Below are 22,241 nucleotides of genomic sequence, written 5' to 3' on the forward strand. Positions count from 1 at the left end.
ACATCTGGAAATGCAGTCCTTAGATCAATTTTTCCCTATTGCTCAGGTGCTCTTCGCCACTTAAAATCATCAACGGTTCATTGAAGTAAATGCAACATCGTCTATTTTCTCAAAGGCTCAGAAAATCCCAGTTCAAGGTTAGGCTATGATAACATCATCTCCCCTAATATCTGTGATGGTAACTCTGTACTTAGTAAAGAGGCCTATCCAACCAAAAGACACCTAAAGGAGTTCTGGAGGGATATTGTGAGTTTGACCTGTAGCAAGGCCAGCTTTGAAAAGACTCAGACCTCAGTGAGATGGCTGATGGTGAAAGATGCCAGAGAGCCACCTCCTTGCTGGCACAAGATATGGAAATGAACATGTTTGTGTAATTGATCTCTGATCTGTACAAACATCCCAAACTCAACTGACTAACATCATTCATACTGCTACTCAGGTCTACAAGTGCCAATCATCAGGAGTCCACAGTATCACTATGTGGTATTTCTACTTGATTCAGAATATCAAAGAAGATGGAACTTCCATCTTGGGTTTGAATTTTTGCAGCTATGGATTTCTTCACTCAAGACCTAAAATCAAATGGGGCTCATTTAGTTGATGCACAAGTAAATGAGTTAGGATGCTTGTGATGGAATTTGGTGCTCCACTTTATTCTGCCATGTTTCAGACATCAGCCTTGCATCAGTAATGGTAGATCCTCCATGGGCCACATAAAAAGCAGATACTACCCAATGAGTACTTAAGAGAATGATACCCCAGGGTGCTGCTGTAACTGACAGAATTACAGTGACCATTCAACTGTGCTGATACTTACTGCCTTTGCCAAACAGCAAAGGCATATAGGCAAATTTATTTATATAGGTATCTTATTTTCCATACATATGTACTCCTGTGTCTGTAAGCCCTTGTGTATATATATATGTGAAGAGGCAAGAGTTCATTGGCAGATGTCTTCTTTAATCTCTCTTTACCTTATTTTTTAAGATAGGATTTCTCACTGAATTTAAAGCTTTCTGATTCAGCTAGACTAGCAAGCCAATAATCTCCAGGAATCATACTATCTCTACCATCCAGTGCTTAGACACACACACACAAACACACACACACACACACACACACACACACACACACCTGTTTTTTTAACTTGGTTTAATCAAATGATCCATCTCTATGTATCTAGGACAAATATGACAGACATTTAATAGATAGCCCCATGATCTCCCAAGTTAATCATAGATCAATGAACCTCTTGTCTCCCACTGCACCTTATCAGATTTCTTTCCTGCCCTCTGAGGCTGGTAGTTTCATTAGTTAATACATTTCCTCTGGAGAGGGTTTGTTTGATTTTTTTCATTACTCACTGCTTGCCTGAAACCAACACTACACAGGTGTGTAGTGAATACTGGCTGCAAATGAGTGGACGAGTGAGCCCAGAGAAATAGACCTCCGAGTCAAGGGTTCAAGTTCACTTTCCATATCATACCGTGTCTAGAGAGGCAGCAGCTCGAAGATCTGGCAGAAAGCCAACCTCAAGGAGATGGAGGAGGAAATCTTGCACCTCAATTCCATAGACCCTGTCAAGGAACAAAACCATGGCTGCCTTGTGATCTGGGCAAAACCCCGCGGACATGTCAGGCTCCACCACCTTCCCATCTACAAGAGAGAAGGTGACATGTTGGTGTCAATGGCCTGGCCATATGTGGGTTGACGACATTTGGCTCTTTGCCAACCACGTCATATTTTAAATAAATTATATTAATGAGATGCTTTCCTGTTTTACTACCCTCACACCATTGTGTGCATGGCTGGTGAACTAGGGCAGTACAGTTTGAACCCAAGGTCATTTAGATGTCACTGGGAGTCTGTTCACTTTGTATTTGTAAAGGCATAGTAGCTGGGAGATGCCAAGGAGGAAACAAACAGAAGGCATCAAAGACCTGGTAAAATGTGGAGTGGATACCATGAAAAGTTAAATATAAGCACAAGCCAAGCCTGGTGGCACATGCCTTTAATCCCAGCACTTGGCAGGCAGAGACAGGTGAATGTCTATGAGTTAGAGGCCAGTCTGGTCTACAAGTCCAGGACAGTCAGGGCAGTTACACAGAGAAACCCTGTCTCAAAAAACCTAAACAAACAAACAAGTAATGAGCACATTCTTCTATTCTTGTCAAGGGCACATCCCTTTAAAGTTATGTGATAATCGGGGTACCTTTACACTGCCATTGTTCAGGATGATTATAATTATGAATGAAATAGCATAATAGCAAATATAATTACACAATAAGCATAAAGTGACCAATCAACACAATGAAACCAGCATGGATTTCATATGAAATAAACTTCATTAATTACAACATATGAGAGTCATGTCATTTTCTCTCTCAATACCTAGTACTTGAAGCTTATGTAGGCCAGTGCATCCCTTATAATAATTAGTTCAGAGGTTGGAGACCATTAGTATGAGGAATTATGGGACTGTGTGCCAACTTAAAATCATGGGGAGCCTATTGCTCCCAATTAGATCACAAGATAATTACGTCAAGTGGGTCCTGGTAGTACACAGTAAGAGTCTAAGAATGGCATCACTGAGTTTTTCCACACAGATGTAATGTTGAAGGAAGCAGAACCAGGGAAAAAGGACATGTGACCATCACCAGGCCCAAACAGCTTCTCACTTGGAGCCAAATCAAAGTTGATACCTAGTAGTTCATGGTCATCATTATAAAAATATCTAATATAACTAATATTATCTCTGTTTATATTGCAAGGAAATAGCTTTTAGTGTTTAACTTTGGTGGAAAAATGATAGATAGCATTGCTAGGTGATAGATCTGAGTAGTGGGGTCATTAGAAGTTGCTAGAAGAGAACTCAGACCATGCATTTGTCTACACGGCTGGAAGTAAGACCTTACTTCCTGCCTCAATAATGAAGCATCAGTTCTTAAAACAGAAGTTGTCTGATTCCCTGGTATGAAATCAACCACAGGATCTTGACTAGTCTCAAATACAGAAGGAGGCAGTCTGGAAATCTGGTAACTGTGCCTCCTCAGGGTCAGATGCCCCCTTCTCATTCTTCAGAATGAAAATTGGTTGCTCTCACTGTATCAAAAACTTAGGTACCAGGATATCTCCCCACATACAAGCACCAATGAGGTGTCTGCATTCTCCAAGGGGCTTCATTACAATACCATTTGCTTTGTGGATTTACTCCCTTTGGGGACTTTTCTGAAGGACTGTGAGAAGAAATACCATGAAAGGGGGACCAGCTTACCAGGACCAGGGAGACAACGGTAGTTACCTGATATCACAAATACACAATCCACCTCACAAATGTTTGTAATGTGGTCTCATGGGTTCTACCACATGAGTCACAGGGATTGAACTCAGGTGCTCTACGGGGATTGGTTTTAGTATAATCACAACTGCCTGAGGTTTAAAGCCCACTGATACTCTGCCACTGCTGTTACATTATCTCTACCTCCTCAAACACACAGGACACAATGCGCTAAGGACCTGCCCACTCCTATATGTGAGCAAGCATCTGACTGGATGGAGGTGAGAGAGGGAATGCTAACCACTGATGTGATTTTCATAAAGTACTGTCTTCCCAATTCTACAGAGCATACAAGATGGATGCTGGTCTTACCTTTGGCTATTGTTGGCATCTGAAATGCAATGCTGATTACACCCACCAAGTCTCCCAGTGGAATCAAGGATCGCAAAATAGACCTGATTCGGATGGCTTCTCCCTTCCCGGCATGAATCAACTGAACAGGAAGAGGAGAAAACAAGTTTAGAACTGGTTGTAGACTCTTATCTGTAGTTTTGTCAGAAATTTTATACTGTGAGAATTCATATATAAAGCAAGTGTTCACTCTGTACATGCATAAAGCTAGCGTCTCTCCAAAACTGCCATCTCAGGCCAACGGGCAGGCAATCACAGCTTATGGTCTCCCAAAAACACAAAGAAACACTGGATTATACACTTAGGTCTAGGCCACCTATTTTTCAATAAAGTTTGTATTTTCTTTATAATGCTTGGGGTACCAGAACAAACTATTAACCAGATAAGTGTGAACAATCACCCTTAAAATTACATATAGCTACCAATAATCAGAGAAATAACACAATAAAACAGCCACTATCCCAAGCCACTGAAAATATGCTAATATTTATTATGTGTTTAGTCTCTTTCTTGCTTTAGGAAGTAATTTTATATCAACCCATATGCTGTTCTGATTCTTGGAGGAGGGAATCATTTCACATTAATCCTGACATTCCATTTCAGACTTCTAGCTGAGGGAGTTCCCATGGTACCAGTGGATCAGAATAGTTAAGAATCTCAGTAAGTTTCTTAAATAAGCCACTGATCTCTAGAGCCAGAACCAGCATCTGTTACATTTGCCATGAGGCAGGAAAAGCAAGTGATAATCAAGGTCTAGTGGAGGGCTCAGCTAATGACTGTGAAGATGGCAGAATTTCATCATGGGAAAGGTGGGCATGGTGAGCCCTCACTAGTCAGCTTTAGCATCCCCAGACCCTTAAGATGGACATGACAATAACATCCAAAGCATCTACATATTATAATCTGTTTCTTTGCCCCTCTGATCTCTTCCCTGAGATAGGCAAAGGTACAAACTGTGTGAGCGTCCATGTTTCTGTCTGCAACCACCACCAGCACACACATCTATCATCCTGTCTCAGTTAACAAAGTAAAAACCACATGAGCAGCAGAGGCTGAGTTTAAAAGAAAAATGATTCCAGGTTTTCTAATATCCTAACCGTTCTCTGTTCTGTGTTTCTTCTCTGGTTTTGACAGAAGAGACCATCGCGTAGATTTTATCATACGAGTTTAAAAGAAAGGCCTTTAAAGAACTGAAAACTATCATAGGTACTAAGGGCAGAAAAATGAAATACGTTGTAGGCCATCCAGTCTGGCTTCATGTTTATCTCAGCTCAAAAACATACTTGCAGGTTAGTTTGTTCTTTTAACATTTCACAGTGCTTTGTACTGGCTGGTTTTGTATGTCAACTTGACACAAGCTGGAGTTATCACAGAGAAAGAAGCCTTCCTTGAGGAAATGCCTTCATCAGATTCAACTGTAATAATAACTTTCTCAATTAGTGACCAAGGAGGAAGGGCCCAGCCCATTGTGGGTGGTGCCATCCTTGAGCTGGTAGTTCTGAGTTCTATAAGAAAGCAAGCTGATCAAGCCAGGGGAAGCACGCCAGTAAGTAACATCCCTCCATGGCTTCTGAATCAGCTCCTGCTTCTTGACCTGCTTGGGTTCCAGTCCTGACTTCCTTTGGTGATGAACAGCAGTGTGGAAGTGTGAGCTAAATAAACCATTTCCTCCCCAATTTGCTTCTTGTTCAACCCTGACTAAGACACACTTATTATTTGCCAATCATATCCAACCCCAATTCCATTCTGCAAGCTCCCTCTGATCCCTCCAACATGTCTCATTCACAAATACACATCACCCTAAAGAGTTAAGAACCCACCCAACCAAATTTGTGCTGTCTATGTGTGAATGGGTGTAGGGCCATCCACAAATACAGGGGCAAACTAACGTGGCGGTTCCGAAAGAAGAGTGCCTCTTCTTCTAATAGCCATTGACCACCAGTGGCTCCACAGCTAGGAGTATGGCTTCATAAATAAGGCCTGGAAGCTGTTACTGAGAACTACAGCTGGTCACAGTGTAGAAAGTAAGTGACTCTGGAGTCCCACAATCTGGACATTTGTAACACAAGCCTTATACTCAAGACTTGGGGAATAGTGTGAAAGAGAGGTAAAGGACTTCTATGAACCAGAAGGCCAAGGAGCTGCTATGAAATCAGTTTGTCTGGACACGACGGGACTCTACCATAAGCTCTCTTAAGAACTATGTCTGCCTTACAGTTCTGAAACCAGCATTTCCTGGCTGTAGTCGAGTAGAGATAAGCATTATATAAGAGAAATCAATGATTGGTAGAAACAGTAGATTTCCATGAGAGAAGAAGAAACTGGGCAGGAAAAGCATATTCTCTTCTTCAAAGGCAAGGAGGCCACGTGAGTGTTAAGGCATATGGGTGACTACATATTCTACTAATAACTGTCCTGACAATCTCATTACTGATTTTTATAGCCAATGGGACATTTCCAAATAAACAAACATTCATTCAGCAGTTGGGCCTCAGCTATTATTTTTAATGGGACATGAATATGACTCGTTTGGAATGCTGCTGTGAGCCCTGCCATCATGATGCTTGGCACTGATGACTGCTTCAAGATTGCTGCCCTCAAACCCCCAAACGGACTCACGTGCATCTCAGGAGCACAGCGACCAAGCAGGTCAATCAAAGCCGCATAGAAGGTCATGATCGCATTCCCCATGTGGATGGTATCATCTTCCTCCTCTTCTGTATCACTTTCGGGGAATTTGTCCCAAAAGAAGCAGAGAGTAAATGAAGCTGAAGTGATAGCCCTTTCCTACCAGTACCTTCATGCTTCTCACAAGTGCCAGTGATCTTTCTTCAAACAAGACAACAAGGCATTAAGGGATCGGAATTGGGACATTGCCAAGGGCATATTAAGATTCCTGCCACAAGATAGGCAGACGGTTGCTCCTCTGATGGATTCAGATAATTTCCTTGTTTTCAGTCTTAATAATTTAATGATTTTTTTTGTGTATGAGTATCTGTGTTTGTGTATAAACACAAAAATAAGGTGTCAGGTCCCTGAGACATGGATTGCATTCAGTTGTGAGCTTCTTGATATGGGTACTGAGAGCCAAACACAAGAGGGCTCTGGAAAAAGACCAAGCAGCCCTTTGCTTCTTTTGTCTTGTTTTCTTTTGTTTGTTAATCTTTTGAGCTGGTGTACAAACAAATGACTTTTGTTATGATACTGTCATATTTGCAGCACTGTCCTTCTCTCATATTCAGACTCCCGTCCCCCTGCCTCCTTCCAAATAGTCCCTTTCTGCTTTCATACCACATAGAAAGAAGTGTATATATATATATATATATATATATATATATATATATATATATATATATATATATACAACATTTATACATATATGCAACATACACATACATGTGAATTGCACTCATTTATAATGACAGACAGCATATTAACAAAAATGGTGGAAAGACCATTGTGAAGTAAGTTTATGAGTGCTTTTCCAAGTAGCACTCAAGTAGAGAAAGGGTAAACAAAGACATCACATATGATAACATATGTCAGATCTATTTCTTGGTTGAGAGTTACATTTAAGTATTATTACATGTATTCACCTATAATACCAATAACCTTACCCTCACTCCGTTAATCACAGATAATTTAGTTAGTTCTCGCTCTGAAATATTCCATTATCTTGATGATAGAATGCAAATATGGACAGCCCTTGGGTTCTGTGTCCTTCCTTCTTTGTGGCTTGAATGAGGTGTCCTCAACTGGACTCAAGAGTCTGCTCATTGGCATTGAGTTAATTTGTAGGTGCCCAAGGCAGGTCTCAAGCCTATGTGTGCACACAGGCTAGCATTATCCTGTTTTCTGGGCTCCCAGTATGTATTTCTTTCTATGAGAGCAGCTAAGAACTGCATTAACCACCTATGGCTAAGTGATAAATACTTAGGGACTGTGCTTCCTCTGCCTGTGGAAGAAATAGGGTTCCCTTCCTTGCAAGTCTGTTCTCTCTGAGCCCTGTGTTTTGTCTTCACAATTGCACTAACAGTGTAGGTGCATGATCCCCCTCAGAGAACATTTACCTCCACAGATTAAAAACATGCCCATCTGCATTGTCTTACAGCCCTACTAGAGTAGCATCAATGTCTTCTGACATACATCTCTCCAGTACACTAACCAAGCATTTCGTTCCTCTGGATTGTGCCTGTTTCCTTGCTGTTACTGTCATACTTGGGAAATGAGTCCTCCATTTCCTTACTAAAGGTGTCTTTATCTAATAATATAAATACTACAGAAACTCATCTTGGGAATCTGGATCAATGGTTCAGGGGGAAAGAGAGCTTAGATCACAAGCATTAGGACCTCAGTTCAAATCATAAAAATCTAGGCATGGTCATGCATGCCAGTCACCCCAGGATTGGGGGAGGAGGTGATTCAGGAAGGTTTCTAGGGCTTATGAGCTGCCTGCCTAGTTTCTAATTCCGTGAGTGTCTCTGTCTCAGAGAATGAGATAAAAAGTGACAGAAGAAGACAACCAATACCTCTCTCTGGCCCCTGTACATGTAAGAATATGTGTGTGCATGTGTGGGTACACACACACACAGACACTCATCTCCAATCATTCATACTTTACAGGTATGGCCAACATATGGCCTATAAATGTTGACACTTTGTAGAAGACAACATCATGCCCCAATGTCAAGGATACAGGCTTCTGAACTGTGTTCTTTAGCTAGTCCAAAAAATGCCTACAAGATGCATGTCCAATGTCCGCACATTGCTTTCAGCTTATTTCCTGATTCATTCAGTCTATCCCAACAGCCAACTCCCTTTTCATCTACGACACTCATTTTTCAAGGGGGCACTCTTTAGTGACAGAGAGTGAAACAATAAGTAATGAATGTCATCTACACATTGCCAACCTTAATAAGGTAATATCATTTGCTGAGAGTGTGCAAGTAGACCTACAGGGTTTTGCTGGATCCGCTGGTTGGAGAGGGTCCATCTCTAGAAGGATCTTCAGCTATTTTTATGGCTTCTTCCATGGCTGCAAGGAGACCATTACCACCTTCTCCTCTCAAGGCCGGACCAAAGCACTCGGGTCTCCGGATGAGCAACCTCACCACCACATTTGCATTCTCTTCCACACTCTCCCCTGCAGTCAAAAGAGGAACATAAGCAAAATATAGACTTTCCAGGGACCATGCAGCATAAGCATTTCTCATCGAAAGAAACAGGTATACCTTAGAAATATACTATAATAGTACATTTAACTTTCAAATTATACTTATTTATTGTGGGGTGGGGTGGTCAGGTCAAGTGACATACGAAAGCCAGAAATCAACCTATAGGGATTGTTTCTCCTTTTCTACCATATGCGTTTCAGGGATAGAACTCACATAGCCAGACTTGGTGGCAAGCACTTTACCCACTGAGCCATCTTGCTTGCCCATAAATTCAACACTTAGTCCACATCACAACTTCTATTTATTGTTATGGTCTACATTCCAGCTGGTCCTCAGAGACTTTTGTGTCTGGATACATGTTCCCAACAGACACTGCTGTCTTGGGAGACTGTGGAAGGTGACTGGGACTTGGGGCCTAGCTGGTTATTATAGGCCATCAGTGAGGGCCTTGAAAGTTCTACCACTAGCTATCTCCCAGCTCTTATTCTTTACTTCCTGGTTGGTGCCACACAAGAAGCTGCAGTGCAAGATTCTACCAACCATGGGCTAAGCCATTGCAGCCAACTTCCCTGCAGTGATGGACTGATTAATGTCCTCCCTCAAGGCACCTCTGTCGGGTATTATGATACAGTAATGATAAAAGTGACAGACATATACACTACACAACATAAGTTACTTCTTTGATAATATTTTCAAAGCAAAACAAAATACTACAGAGAAAAGCTACCTTTTAAGAGAGAGGATATTGTAATCCTAACCCTTAACACCCAATTGCAAAAATCCAAAAGGTAAATACAGAGTTGAAGTTAAACAATAAAAATATGATTCACATAAAAATGTAATATGAGTTACTTCTGTGGAATGAAAATTATTAAATAAAATACATATTCACTTTCTTCATGAAATGCTATGACAAATCCTTACTTCCTTTCCGTTTAAAAATAAAATTTTTCATAAGTACATGAATGTATGCACATGTAAGCACAGGTGCCCAAAGAGGCCACAAGAGGATGTCAGATCTTTTGGAGTTAAAGTTACAGGCAGTTATAAACTACCTCATATGGGTGCTGGGAACTGAACTTGGGTCTTCTACAGGGGCAGATAAGTGATCCTAACCATTAATCCCAGCCTCAGAACCCTTATTTTCACAGTTTTATGAATTTGCGAGTAGGTGTGTCCTACCGTTACAGAAGACTGCAAATCTGAGAAAGTCGAGATATCGTTCTCCTTCAACTGGATTCCACCCAATGTCTGGGTAACCCTTAGACACCAGCATCTGACAGCTCTGCAGACCACAGCCAGCCAGATATCGAACTACCTACAAATAAAGGATGAGCAAGGGGTTAGCCTTCACTTGGAACAAACATGAGTTTATGTTAAATCTGATGAATGAGATTATCCAAGGGTGGTTCAAAACACATGCATTTCATTTCTATATACGTGTGTGTGTGTTGTGTGTGTGTGTGTTTGTGTGTGTGTGTGTGTGTGTGTGTGTGTGTGTGTGTGTGCAGATACCCAGAAAGTCCAAAAGACAGTATTGGATCTCCTAGAGCTAGAGTTGTAGGAAGCCATTGTCAACTATTTGATGTGGGTGCTGGAAACAGAACTTGAGCAGCAATCACTCTTAACTACAGAACCATTTCTACAGCCCTAATAAAAGTATTTGTAGTCATCAAAATTATGAATGAATTCTATGAGAAAATAATGTTCTTGAATTCCATGCCATATACTCAAGACCTTTGCATTCAAGTATCAAAATGTCTGACATATCCCTGAATGTCTAATGACTGCTGGCCCAATTCAAAACCATGGTATCAGGTTCTCCTACAGCTCACCTGGTAAGGAACGGGCCATAAACCATCTGAACACAGGCACTCCTGTCTGAGATGCAAAGGCATCTTGGAGAGAATTGCCTCCAATTGATTCATCTATTCAATGATAGGGCAGTTGTGAGAAGGTGCTTAAAGGACTGACTCAGAGGCGGGACTCCTCAGTTCTGACCATACTCACTCACGGGGTACATCACTTTGAGCCAGTTATGTATGCTCCTTCATCAGTGTCAGTGTCCAAAAAACTTGAGGTGACTCTGCAGTCCTCATGTAGCTCCCTGTATCTGACTTCTATTACACGGTATGATGATTCTGAGACTCGGTCACATTGTAGCACAAGTTAACACAAAATTCTTTTGTATTGCTGAATAGCAATCCATTGCATATGGATGATGGACAGTCCACAGCTCCCCTTACCAATTTGATGGATGTTTTAGCTGTGAACTCCGATCAATTCCTTTCCATTGAGAAAATCCCTAAGAATGTAAAGACTGTGTACAGTTCACTGTAGAAAGTGCATGTTGAAACTGATAAACCATTAGGGGGCTTGTCAGGCTCACTGGCCACGTTCATTCAATTGCCCCATATTCTCCCTTTACATTTGGTATTACCAGGAGTCCATATATTAACCATTTTACAGGGTTAGTGAGATATAAGATTTGTGAAACTTCATGACATTGATCTGACATGGCAGGGGACTGGGGAAGAGCTCACTGCCTTACACTTGTAACCCACGTGCAGGTGTCCCCCAATGCCAACACCTCTCCTGAAGCTGAGCAAGCATTTGCAAAGATTCTGATGCAACCAGGAGCAATACCAGTAGGGAGTGGATTCTTACGAATACATATGTACAACAACTTTTAACCTGCAGGGTCAACTAGTGATGAAGCCCATGTATGATCACAGTCCCCATATACTACAGCTTCTAAAGATGCTGTAGATGTCTTGTTCGGGGCAGGAACATTGTATGATGTCTGTATTACAAAGATTCTATCTAACTGCATTTCTCAGAAAGTTTCCCTGTTAAATGTTGTATGAATAAATATTATATACATGTGTATGCATACATATGTATATAAAAGTGATAATATAAATTAAAACCAAATAAAATTTTATTTACCTATCTATACATGATATGCAAGTATCATATACTTTTAATGAAAGAATATAAAGTCATAAAGGTAATAAGAAGAGCCAATGGAGCACAGACTCCCAACTTCAAACAGCAGGACTTGGAAGAGATCAGCACAAACATGACGTTGGAGTCATTATAAAAAGATAACTGACAAACAGCCACTTGCTAAAGGGAGTAAGGACATGGCATGTGGCCTAAATAGTGAGCACAGAAGCCCTAAGACAGGGACATAGTCTGGTATGTTCAGTCATAGTGAGATCTGTATGGCTGGAACAAAGAGAAGAGACAGGGGAGTGGTGGGCTATGGGAGAAGACCAATATGGGGTGGACAGCATTGGAAATTTGTGTCCTTTGCTTTTATACTGAGTGACACAGGAAGCCACTGGGCAGCCCTAGGGAGAGAATTAATGTTTGTAAATGAACAATAGATGGGGACTCTGGGGGAAAAACCAAATGACAACATGGAAGGTCAGCAGCCATGCTTTGGGGAACATTCCCAAAATTCTCCATGCTGGTCAACACACATGGTCAGGTATGCTTAGGAATACTCAGCCTTGCAATTTCACTGGCATCCTCACTAGAACACATATGTGTTTATGTGATACAAAATTTATACAATGGAGGACAAAAAATATCCTTAGGGAAAGTAGAACTCTATTAGTAAATAAAATTCCAGATATAATGGGAAAAAACTAAGCCAGTCAATGAAAGGTGATGTTTATTTCACAAAAAAAAAAAAAAATTATGGTAAGAGAGATGACCTCTCCTAAACTTCTTAATCTTCATCACACCTCACATGAAATGGAGCATAGAATTATGTCAAATTTAAGACATTACAGAATTATAATCACGTCATGATTTAACTCACTACAGAATAGGTAACTCCAAGATAACTCCACCAAAAGTACAATCTAAAGGCACTCGATGCAGGAGCACGGCTCACCTTCTCCAGATCTGGTTCTCGTAGAGCGAGGGCAAGCTCATTGTTATCCATCACTGAAGCTGCGGCCACGTCTAAAGGAGTTGAACCTCTCATGGCTGGTGAGGCTAATTCAAATGAAGAGGAAATAATACCTGGATTGTGCTGGAGCTAGGAGTACAGTGTAAGAAAACACACCTTTCCAACACTTAATACCTGAATAACATATATTACACCATCCTAAATCTACGTATGATCTTTGACAATCAAAAACAAAAACAAAACAAGTGTATGTTTATTGTGCTTGAAATAGATGCAGACGAGAGGACTCAGTCGCACAAATGAACACTCAAGATTTCAAGGTCTCACCGAGTTTTGTGATGAGAATACTTCAGATCTACCCATTAGAAAAACATAAAATCATACAAACTAGACAGTATTAAAAAAAAAAAAAAAAGCTCTCATGTGGCAAACTTCTGGGCACGTCTGAGTTTTAGAGTAGGTTAATTGAATGATCAGAAGCCCCGTCTACATGTGGGTGGTACCATTCCATGGGCAAAGGGCTTAGACTGAATTCAAACAAAACCAAACCTGATAAAGACAGCTGAGTGCTGGCTGCACCCCCCTTGTGCCCTGCTTCTTAATTTGCTCAGATATCAGCAAAGAGCCTCACCTTCCCAGCCACTGCCATATTAGACAGCAGCCATGGTCAACAATCCTTCCCCACAACAATGGTTTCTACCCACAAAGTGTGAGCCGGATAAACCCTTCCTTTTCTTACGTTTCCTTTTGCCAGATAATACAGCAAGAAAGTTAACAGATGTGCCTACTATCTAAGTCAAAGTTGGTAGCTTTGTTTGGGGTGCAGTTACAAGCAGTGGTGAGCCACCTAACATCTGTTCTAGGATCAGAACACAGTCCTCTGCAGGAGAAGCAAGTGCATAACCGCTGAGCTTTTGCTCCAGCTCCTGTCTGGGTTAGTTTTTCTTTAAAGACTAAATTCACATCATACATTGACTTACCAAGGCCAACACTGCTATTTTCCAGTAAATAACTGAGATGATCAAACATGGCTTTCTGATTCTGCCTACTTATACGGCAGAAGTAACAGAGAAAACGGCAGCAGTTGGCCACCATCTTTGGGAAGGTGATTTCCTATAAAAAGAGAACCAGGTTAGTTGCTGAAACTAACAATAGGATTGAGATCTGAAGGTGAGGCCACGTCAACCCATTTGCATCCATAAAAGCCAAGCTCAGTTGCTGAGCTTCAAACATTCAGCCTGTGACTCACTCAGCCTCCAGCCACTGAACATCAGGCCTGACATTGACTCCCAAACCCACCTGCATCCACGGATTGTGCCATCACTTAGCCTGGGTAAGGAGTCAGACAAACAGAGACACAGCTTTGCTTCCCGACTACAGGAATGTCTGTGCCTACTTGGGAAACTACATAATCTCTGTGATTCTGTTTCATACAGGTCAGATACTATGGGTGGATGTTAATAACTTAGGAACAGATCAAAGAGATACACTCAACTTTGGAGTATCATAATGAGATCTTTTTATATCCCACTGACTGTTGTTGTTGTTGTTGTTGATGATGATGATGATGATGATGATGATGATGATGATGATGATGATGATGATATTGCAGGGCTTCACAACCTGCCTGCTCTAGACACCACTTCTTCGCCAAGGTTCTGGCCAGAAGGCCCTTCTGGTCAGTACCCACACATGCATCTCCCCTTACCCAAGAATCTAGGATAAGTTCTCAACTTTCCTAATGCTGTGACCCTTTAATATAGTCCTTCATGTTGTAATGACCCCAACCATAAAATTTTATTTGTTGCCACTTCATAACTGTAACTTTGCTACTGTTATGAATTTTAATGGAAACATCTGATATGCAGGGTACCTGATATGCGACCCCTGTGGCCTCATTAGAATTGTGACCCACAGGTTGAGAACTGCTACCCAAGATGCTTCTTTCTGAATTCAATACATTGTGAGGGTCTTTATATGTCTGTCTATCTGTGGGGCACAGAAACCCTAGGCATTATATCTATATCTATATCTATATCTATATCTATATCTATATCTATATCTATACCTATACCTATACCTATATCTATATCTATATCTATATTTATATATACTGTAAAAAATACTTGTTGTGATTTAAATTCAGGCATGACATTTCCATCTCAGGTTATGAAATTGTGCTGGTTTACATGGAGTATTGGAACACTTTGCTGTGTTCTCCCTTCTAAGAATCTGGGTATTGTAAGTAAGTACAATTTCCAATTTTCAGAACAGTCCTGTCCATGCATTGATTTTGGTTCAGAAATCGTGAGCATACATCTGTTGTATGAATCCTAGCAATAGCTGAGCCTGTAGGACAGGGATGTACCTTGTACTTATGATGGGATGGGATGTTATATTGAAATATTTGTATGCTCTTTGTAAGTCACTAGATATCCTTTAAAGAAACTCATTTAAGAGACAACAAATGACAAAGCACAGTGTAGAAATTCCTTTTTCAATATGAAGGAAACTTCAAATAGCCAATTACAACTCTTAGACTCAATAATCTTTCTCTCCCTCTCCCTCTCGCTCTGTGTGTGTGTGTGTGTGTGTTCCTTAAATACGACTTCACTAAAGAAAGGCAATAATCACTCTTGCAGTTTCTCTGCAACATGGCTCCTGAAGTCAAGGCTTGAGTTTACCTTGGACTCCCCACCTCCAAGGACGTTCACCATGACTTCCATCACTGTTTCGTGCATCCCAAGGGCCCTCATGAGATTGGGATGCTGGTAGAACACTTTGTTGTTCATGATATCCCTAGGAAGAACATAATTACAACAGTGTTATTTTCTGCTATATAGTTAAGACTGTGACATGCCTAAATACAATGCTTACTCTCTGATTCTCTGGGAAAAACTAGATGCATGTGAAGTCAGAAGCACAAGCAGCCCCTCCCACCTCCCCAATTGTGATGGACATTAAAAGAAACTGCAGCAGGTGTTACTTCGAATAATTCTAATACCATTGCTGCCTTAAATATTATGTTGTGGTATTCTGATTGATCTTCATCCTGAACCAGAAGGAATCACTAATTGTAAATAACAAGTTCTGTAGACATCTATTTCAGCATCAATCAATCAACACAAGAGTTTTCTAGGCAATATTTTCTTCTCAAGTCTAAAGCAATAAGATTTCTATCTCTCTCTGTCTCTGTCTATCTCTGCTTCTCTCTATCAAACAGATTCACACACACAACTGAAATCTGTCTTTCATTTCTTTCACTATATTATTCACATACAGATTTGCTGATAATTATTCTTTTAGACAAATGGGCTTGCCAAGCATATCATTTTTAGCACTAAAGTAGAATTTTATTCCCTAACATAATTTTTATTTATATCATTAATGAAGAATGTATTTGTTAATGGAACATACTGCTGTTAATGTTTTTATTTAACAAGTAATCTCTAACTCCTAAAAGACTTTGTTTTTATGAGCTTAATTAAAAAAAAACACTTCTCATATATAAGAGGCCTGTTTAGGTTAGATTCAAATATTAGGACCCAAATTACACTCAATCTCATTCCATTATATGCAAAGACTCAGAATACAGTTTGTTTATTGGCATAGACTTTTCTGTTTCATAACATATCACAATGAGCACTCTCCTATTTTCAATGTGTACTTATCATGGTGAGTGTGAAATATAATCTTCCAGTCCAGTTTTATAAATCTAAATATCGATAGGCTCATGAGCAATATGCAGTATTGTTCTGTGAGAAAACATATATAAGTGATTGCAATGTCGCCTGCAATGATTCCTTTAAATCCTTGGGATCGTGTTTCAGTTTCATACAAGAGAAAACAAGTTTGTCTTTTCCTCTTTGTTATGTGTATATGTTATATATGTGAATGTACACGTTGGATACTGGTGCCCCTGGGGCCAGAAAAGGATCTCAAATCACTTAGAATTACAGGCAGTTGTGAGCTGCCAGATATTGAAGCTGAGAATCCAATCTGAGTCCCCTATAAGAAGAGCAAGCATATGTGACCACTGAGACATCACTCCAGCCCTGAGCTTAACTATTTCTTTGTCTTCTATTTTATTCATGCAGCCAAGACACCTTTTAGTTCAAACTTTCTGATACTTATCTAGTGATATTCTATTTGTTTTTGTTTGAGATGGCATCTCATTATGTAGACCTCAAATTCACAGATATCCACCTGCCTCTACTTACCAAGTGCTAGAATTAAAAGTGTGCTTCCATACCTGGCCCTAATTATAATTTTCTATGAATTTTTTATATTGTATTCTACAACTGTATATTCCAGATCTCTACAGTTTTTCTACATTTTTCTCTTGCATGGCATATAATCTACATTGTTGTTATTGTTGGTGGTGGTGATGATGATGATGTTACTATTGGATTTCTTAAATTAGAATCCTAACTTTAGAATACTTTTCTGTCATCACTGGGAGAAAACACGGTTGACTTTACTCTCACTCCTAAAGCTAGGGCATCAATGTTAACCCCTAATGTTCATGAAATATAAACTCATGATATTGAATCATCAGAACTTGGTTCTCCCTCTCCTCCTTTTCCTAGCATCCCACAGATGGAAACAGCTTTCTTATTACCTCCTGCTGGTAAGTGGTCATCTGCCAGTGTCCCAGATTTCATATGTTTTTATATATAATCATGCATTATTGAGGGGCTGGAAAAATAACCTAGTTGCTGTGTGCCAACACTATATTAGCATCTTCATCTGTCAAATTAGTCAACTTGTGTTGCTTATCCATTTTTAACACATTGTTCAATGTGAAATTATACACATCAGCCTAATCTGTGCAAAATGTCTCTGGATACCACAGGGGTACTATACCCATGGACTCTCAAAAGCCGTGATTGCCTGTCTAAGACCTGTATTAGAGTACATACAGTGTGGAAGAAAGCTCACAAGTCCAGAACTCTAACTGAAGAGCCCCATGCAGGAGCTACTATGGAATCAAGATTCTCATTTCGTTTAAAAGCTTAATCTCTAGAAAAAATATATATATTTGACATCATCCCATAATCCAGTCAGAGTTATGGTATCAGTGTCCTTCTGGCATTACGAACTTGAGAAGAAATGCGCATGAGAAAGACAGCTACGTTTACATATTTACCCCAATCCACGGATCATGAGTTTCTCTTCTTCTTTACCCATCCTCACGCTCAGCAGAGATCGGATCTGACCTAGCGATGCAAGCAGATTGATGGTGTCCTCCACAGAGACGCCGTTGATAGTGTAGGTCTTTGGCAGCGCTCGGACTAGACCCCCGATGCCATCATACTGCCGATGTAGCAACACAAACATGGCCCTCACCAGCTCAGGGTCTTCGATGACGGACTCTTGAGCCCACCGCACCATAGTCTCAGAAATGAGCTGCTGGAGGCTGGCTGCTTGGCAGGTTTGTGTCAAGTAGTAAGAGAATACGCATTAGACACTTTAACTCCAGAACCTCAGAGCTTTAAATTGGCATCACAAAAGCCGGGATACTTTAGGAACACTTGAAATATTCTGGATAAATGTTATTTAAATATTATTATTCTTTCCAGAGAGATCATAGGTAGTTTATTAGGGATGAAAAATAAGCACTTCTGACTAAACAATATTTTTATAATTAAGATGGGTTATTTCAGAGTTACAAGCTATTATGGTTTGAATGAGAAGTATTCCTCAAGGCTCATGTATCTGAACACTTGGTTTTCAGTGGGTGCTGCAGTTTTGGGAAGGTTAAGGACTCTTCAAGGGATGGAGCCTTGTTAGAAGTATGTCACTGGGGATGGGTTTTTGAGGTTTTATAGCCTGACCCTGCTTCCTGTGATCAATGAAATGTGTCTGATGGCCTCATGTTCTTCCTCTAAGCTTCCTCACTATGAGAGACTTTACCCCATGGGAATTGTTACATCAAGTACACCTTTTCTTAGCTTTTATCCAAGAGATGTTTTTAAATCAGAACAGCAGAAAACAACAACTTCTGTTAAGAGCCCACAAATCTGTTAAACAGCACAAGAAACCCAAACATTTACTTCCACGGAGCTTTTTTCTCTGACTTTCCCTCCTAGAACATCTGATACCACTCCGGCTCCAAAGGTCCAAACTCGAGGTTGTGTCTGGATATCCAGCTAGCTCCTCGATTACACTGTCTACAGCAGGGATTATTATATCGATATGCTTTTACTTAACTTTGGATCTAAATTGTCACTTAAATGCCTCTGAAAGAGTTTGATTGTTCAGATTTAACTGAAAAAAAAAAAAAAAAACAGGCATATCAGGCATATGAGGCTATCTGTGGCATGGTATGCAATACGGTCCCTTTGAAGTAGAAATTTCCAAATGTCTTTAAGTAAAAGAGAGACGTGTAAGTAAGGGTGGGTAGATGTGACTGGAGTGTGTGTGGCTTAATTTCTGTCATTAATATACCAGATGGTTCTCAAATGAAACTATCTGTGTTGTGCCTGTATATCATGTAAGAAAAAAAAATCTACCAAATGTATCCAAACAGAAAGAGTGCAACAAATGTCAGTATATTTCCATGTGTATTAAAATCTCGTTGTCATGATAACAGGCAAAAGCCACAGATACATTAGCAAAGGTGGCTGGTTAGGAACTTAGAACACTGGCTGAAGACAGCCTACCTCAAATTTTGTTGTGTCTCTAAATGATAATTGAGTACATTTTTTTCCTTTTTTCTAGAAAGAACCAGTTTTAAAATCAGCATGTGTCTTAAAATTGGTAGGACTTAGAAATGTAGCGATTAGAATGTGAGATCCAATGGCTCTGGTCCATGACTCCTTCAGAATAAAAGTATACTTCTGAAAGAACTCTGAGTCCAGTAGGGCTGGTGTATGTGGTTCCAAGGACTAGCAGCCATTTTCTTGATCAAATAGTATACAATTAACCAGAAATGACTGCAAATGTTTAGAGTTGGTTTCTGAAACTTAGAAAAGTCTTCAGAACCAAATATAATCATAGTTACAGTTATATATTGAGCCTTAAAAGGAATGGCTTGATTTTATATAATCATTTAAACACTGTGTACATCATTTACCTATAAAGGCGAAGTCATTCCCTTTATAATTTCTCTGTGTGTATGCATCTGTTTACATTTATCTACATGTATATACATGAATATAAATATGGTTGGAGGCCAGAGACTTATGTTGATGTTTTCCTGGAGAGTTCCTCCCTTTACCTTTGGAGTCAGGGTCTTTCAAAAGCTTGAAGCTAAATACTTCATATAGACTGGCTAGAAAGCAAGCCCCAAAGATCTTTGACTCCCAAGCAGTGATATTTTATGTGTGTACTGCTGTTCTCTGCATGCATGCTAGGTCTACACACTGATCTTCATGCTTACACTGCAAGTACTTTACTGAACCATCTCCCAAGCTATGCTTCCTCTTGATAGTCTGTGATCAAATACTTCAAACGTCAGATTGCAGGGAGCCCATGCCCTCCACGATGCAGTTACCTCTCAAACTGGTCCTATGAATACATCTGATGCAACCATCTACTTCTGGGTTCTACAAACATCGACTTAAGAAGCTGATCCTCGAAAGTTGGGACCTCCTACTGAATGGCTGTTCATTCTCGGGGTGAATAAATGTCTCGGGGCACTGGACCAGGACCCTTTCAGATGCTTACAGGACTTTCTGGAGTCACTTGCAACGGGTTTTTCAGCTTGCTTCTTCTTCAAGTAGGTCACTTTTTCTACCAGGGACAGCAGACGTCCTCTGATGGTTAAGTCATGGCTTCCATCTAGGGACCCATCTTCGTCCAGTTCGATTCCTAACATTAACAGCAGGGGGAGCAGAAGGAAACCCTTTGAAAACAGTACATAGTTGGGAACTAACCTCAGGCTCTCCAGCTTTTCTGTCTCCAGCTTCCAGCTAGACATCAAGCACCGAGCCAGCGCCTATTAGACGATCTCTCTCTAGAGAACTCAAATATGATTCTCTTCTCAGCATCTCTCCCCCTTCCTCTTTCCCCCAGTTCTTATTATTCCAGAACCACTGACAATTAGGGCACACTTGCATTGGATGAAGAACAAAAAGGCACCATAGGGAGCCAAAATCAATTCTGACCTTTGCCTGGCCTTTGCAGCATCAAAGACTTTGAACACCGCTTGCCTGAACTGTATCCTAGCTGTCTAAAATTCATAGGACTTCTATACTCCTCTCTTCTAAGTGTCTCAGTGTTTTCACTGAGAGCTTGACAAAACAGGCATAACTAAATGTTCTAAGCCAGGGAATGTTTTGTACCTATAGCAATAATTCTGCTGTTTGGGGTATAATTTATTGATATTATATAGACAGCCTAATATGTAGGTAAATGGGCTTTCATTCATAAAATTAATGTACAGTATGATATTATTAATCTCTTCTAGAAAAAGATAGCATAACTGATGAATGCTACATCTGCCATTCATCTAGCATTATATATATGTGTATGTATATATATATATATATATATATATATATATATATATATATATATATATCTTTACTTACATATGTTTATCTATCTATATCACTGAAAAATTACAAAATAATTTTTCTGTGATCAAAACTTAAACCTTCATCACATCATTTCCTAAGGAAATACAGGCTTCTGTTCCTTTGATTATTGTTATTTAACTGAGTAATTTCCTTAGCAAGTTAGTCTGTGGGCATTCCATTCAGTAATTGTCTTGATTGTCAATTGATATAGAGGTGTACAGCCCACTATGGGTGCTACCATTCCCTATGAAGGTAGTACTGGGATGTGTTGGAAAACTAGCTAAGCATAAAGCTGAACAAGCCAGCAAGCAGCATTTCCTACACAGTTTCTTTAGGTTTTTGCTTGGATTCTGGCTCTGACTTATCTCAGTGATGAACTTTGACCTAGAACCATAAGTCAAAACCAAATAAGTATTGTCCTCTCCCTTGGTCATGGTATTTGACACAGCAACAGAGATCATTAGAGCAACAAGTTTACCACAGTGGGTCATCAGGTCCTCGTGGAAATCTAGGAGTTGGTCTCGGATTTCTTCAGGGCAGGGGCATTCACTTTTGTCATCCTTAAAATTGAGAAGCATGTTTATCTGGAAGAAGAAAACAAGAAAGAATCAACAAGAGAGAAAAGAATGGTGAATCCGAGTTCAGGAGCATTCAAAAATCACACTTCTTATGAATATAAGTTATTTCTCTCAGTAAGTGAAAAGCCATTGTCAATCTAACTAGCATTCCAAAATAAGTCAATTTCTCCTGGCTGTTGGGAGATGAAAAATAGTTATAATTGTGTAGAATCTTCTTCAGGACTACTAAATATTAGACTCATACACATTATAAACCTTAACTACAGGTGTTTTTAGGGGCTAGATAGGTAAGAATGCTTTCTGCTCTTCCAAAGGACACCAGTTTAGTTCTGAGTGTCCATATCAAGTACC

At 40.0% G+C, this 22,241-nt stretch overlaps 1 protein-coding gene across 1 annotated transcript in view; it reads right to left on the bottom strand.

Annotated features, from left to right (window-relative positions):
* RYR2 (ryanodine receptor 2) overlaps positions 1–22,241 on the bottom strand; it is a gene marked incomplete at both ends in the record, with an annotated part of 539,514 nt that overhangs the window by 143,749 nt on the left and 373,524 nt on the right. Inside the window, 11 exons of the mRNA XM_080918509.1 lie at positions 1,487–1,656; positions 3,650–3,770; positions 6,308–6,413; positions 8,645–8,831; positions 10,045–10,180; positions 12,770–12,873; positions 13,768–13,900; positions 15,472–15,586; positions 17,937–18,210; positions 20,459–20,602; positions 21,791–21,896. Of these exons, the coding sequence (XP_080774635.1) occupies positions 1,487–1,656; positions 3,650–3,770; positions 6,308–6,413; positions 8,645–8,831; positions 10,045–10,180; positions 12,770–12,873; positions 13,768–13,900; positions 15,472–15,586; positions 17,937–18,210; positions 20,459–20,602; positions 21,791–21,896 (1,596 nt within the window). The remainder of the gene's footprint in view (positions 1–1,486; positions 1,657–3,649; positions 3,771–6,307; positions 6,414–8,644; positions 8,832–10,044; positions 10,181–12,769; positions 12,874–13,767; positions 13,901–15,471; positions 15,587–17,936; positions 18,211–20,458; positions 20,603–21,790; positions 21,897–22,241) is intronic.

Source organism: Micromys minutus (genome assembly GCF_963924665.1).
Source record: "Micromys minutus genome assembly, chromosome: 6".
Lineage (NCBI taxonomy): Eukaryota > Metazoa > Chordata > Mammalia > Rodentia > Muridae > Micromys > Micromys minutus.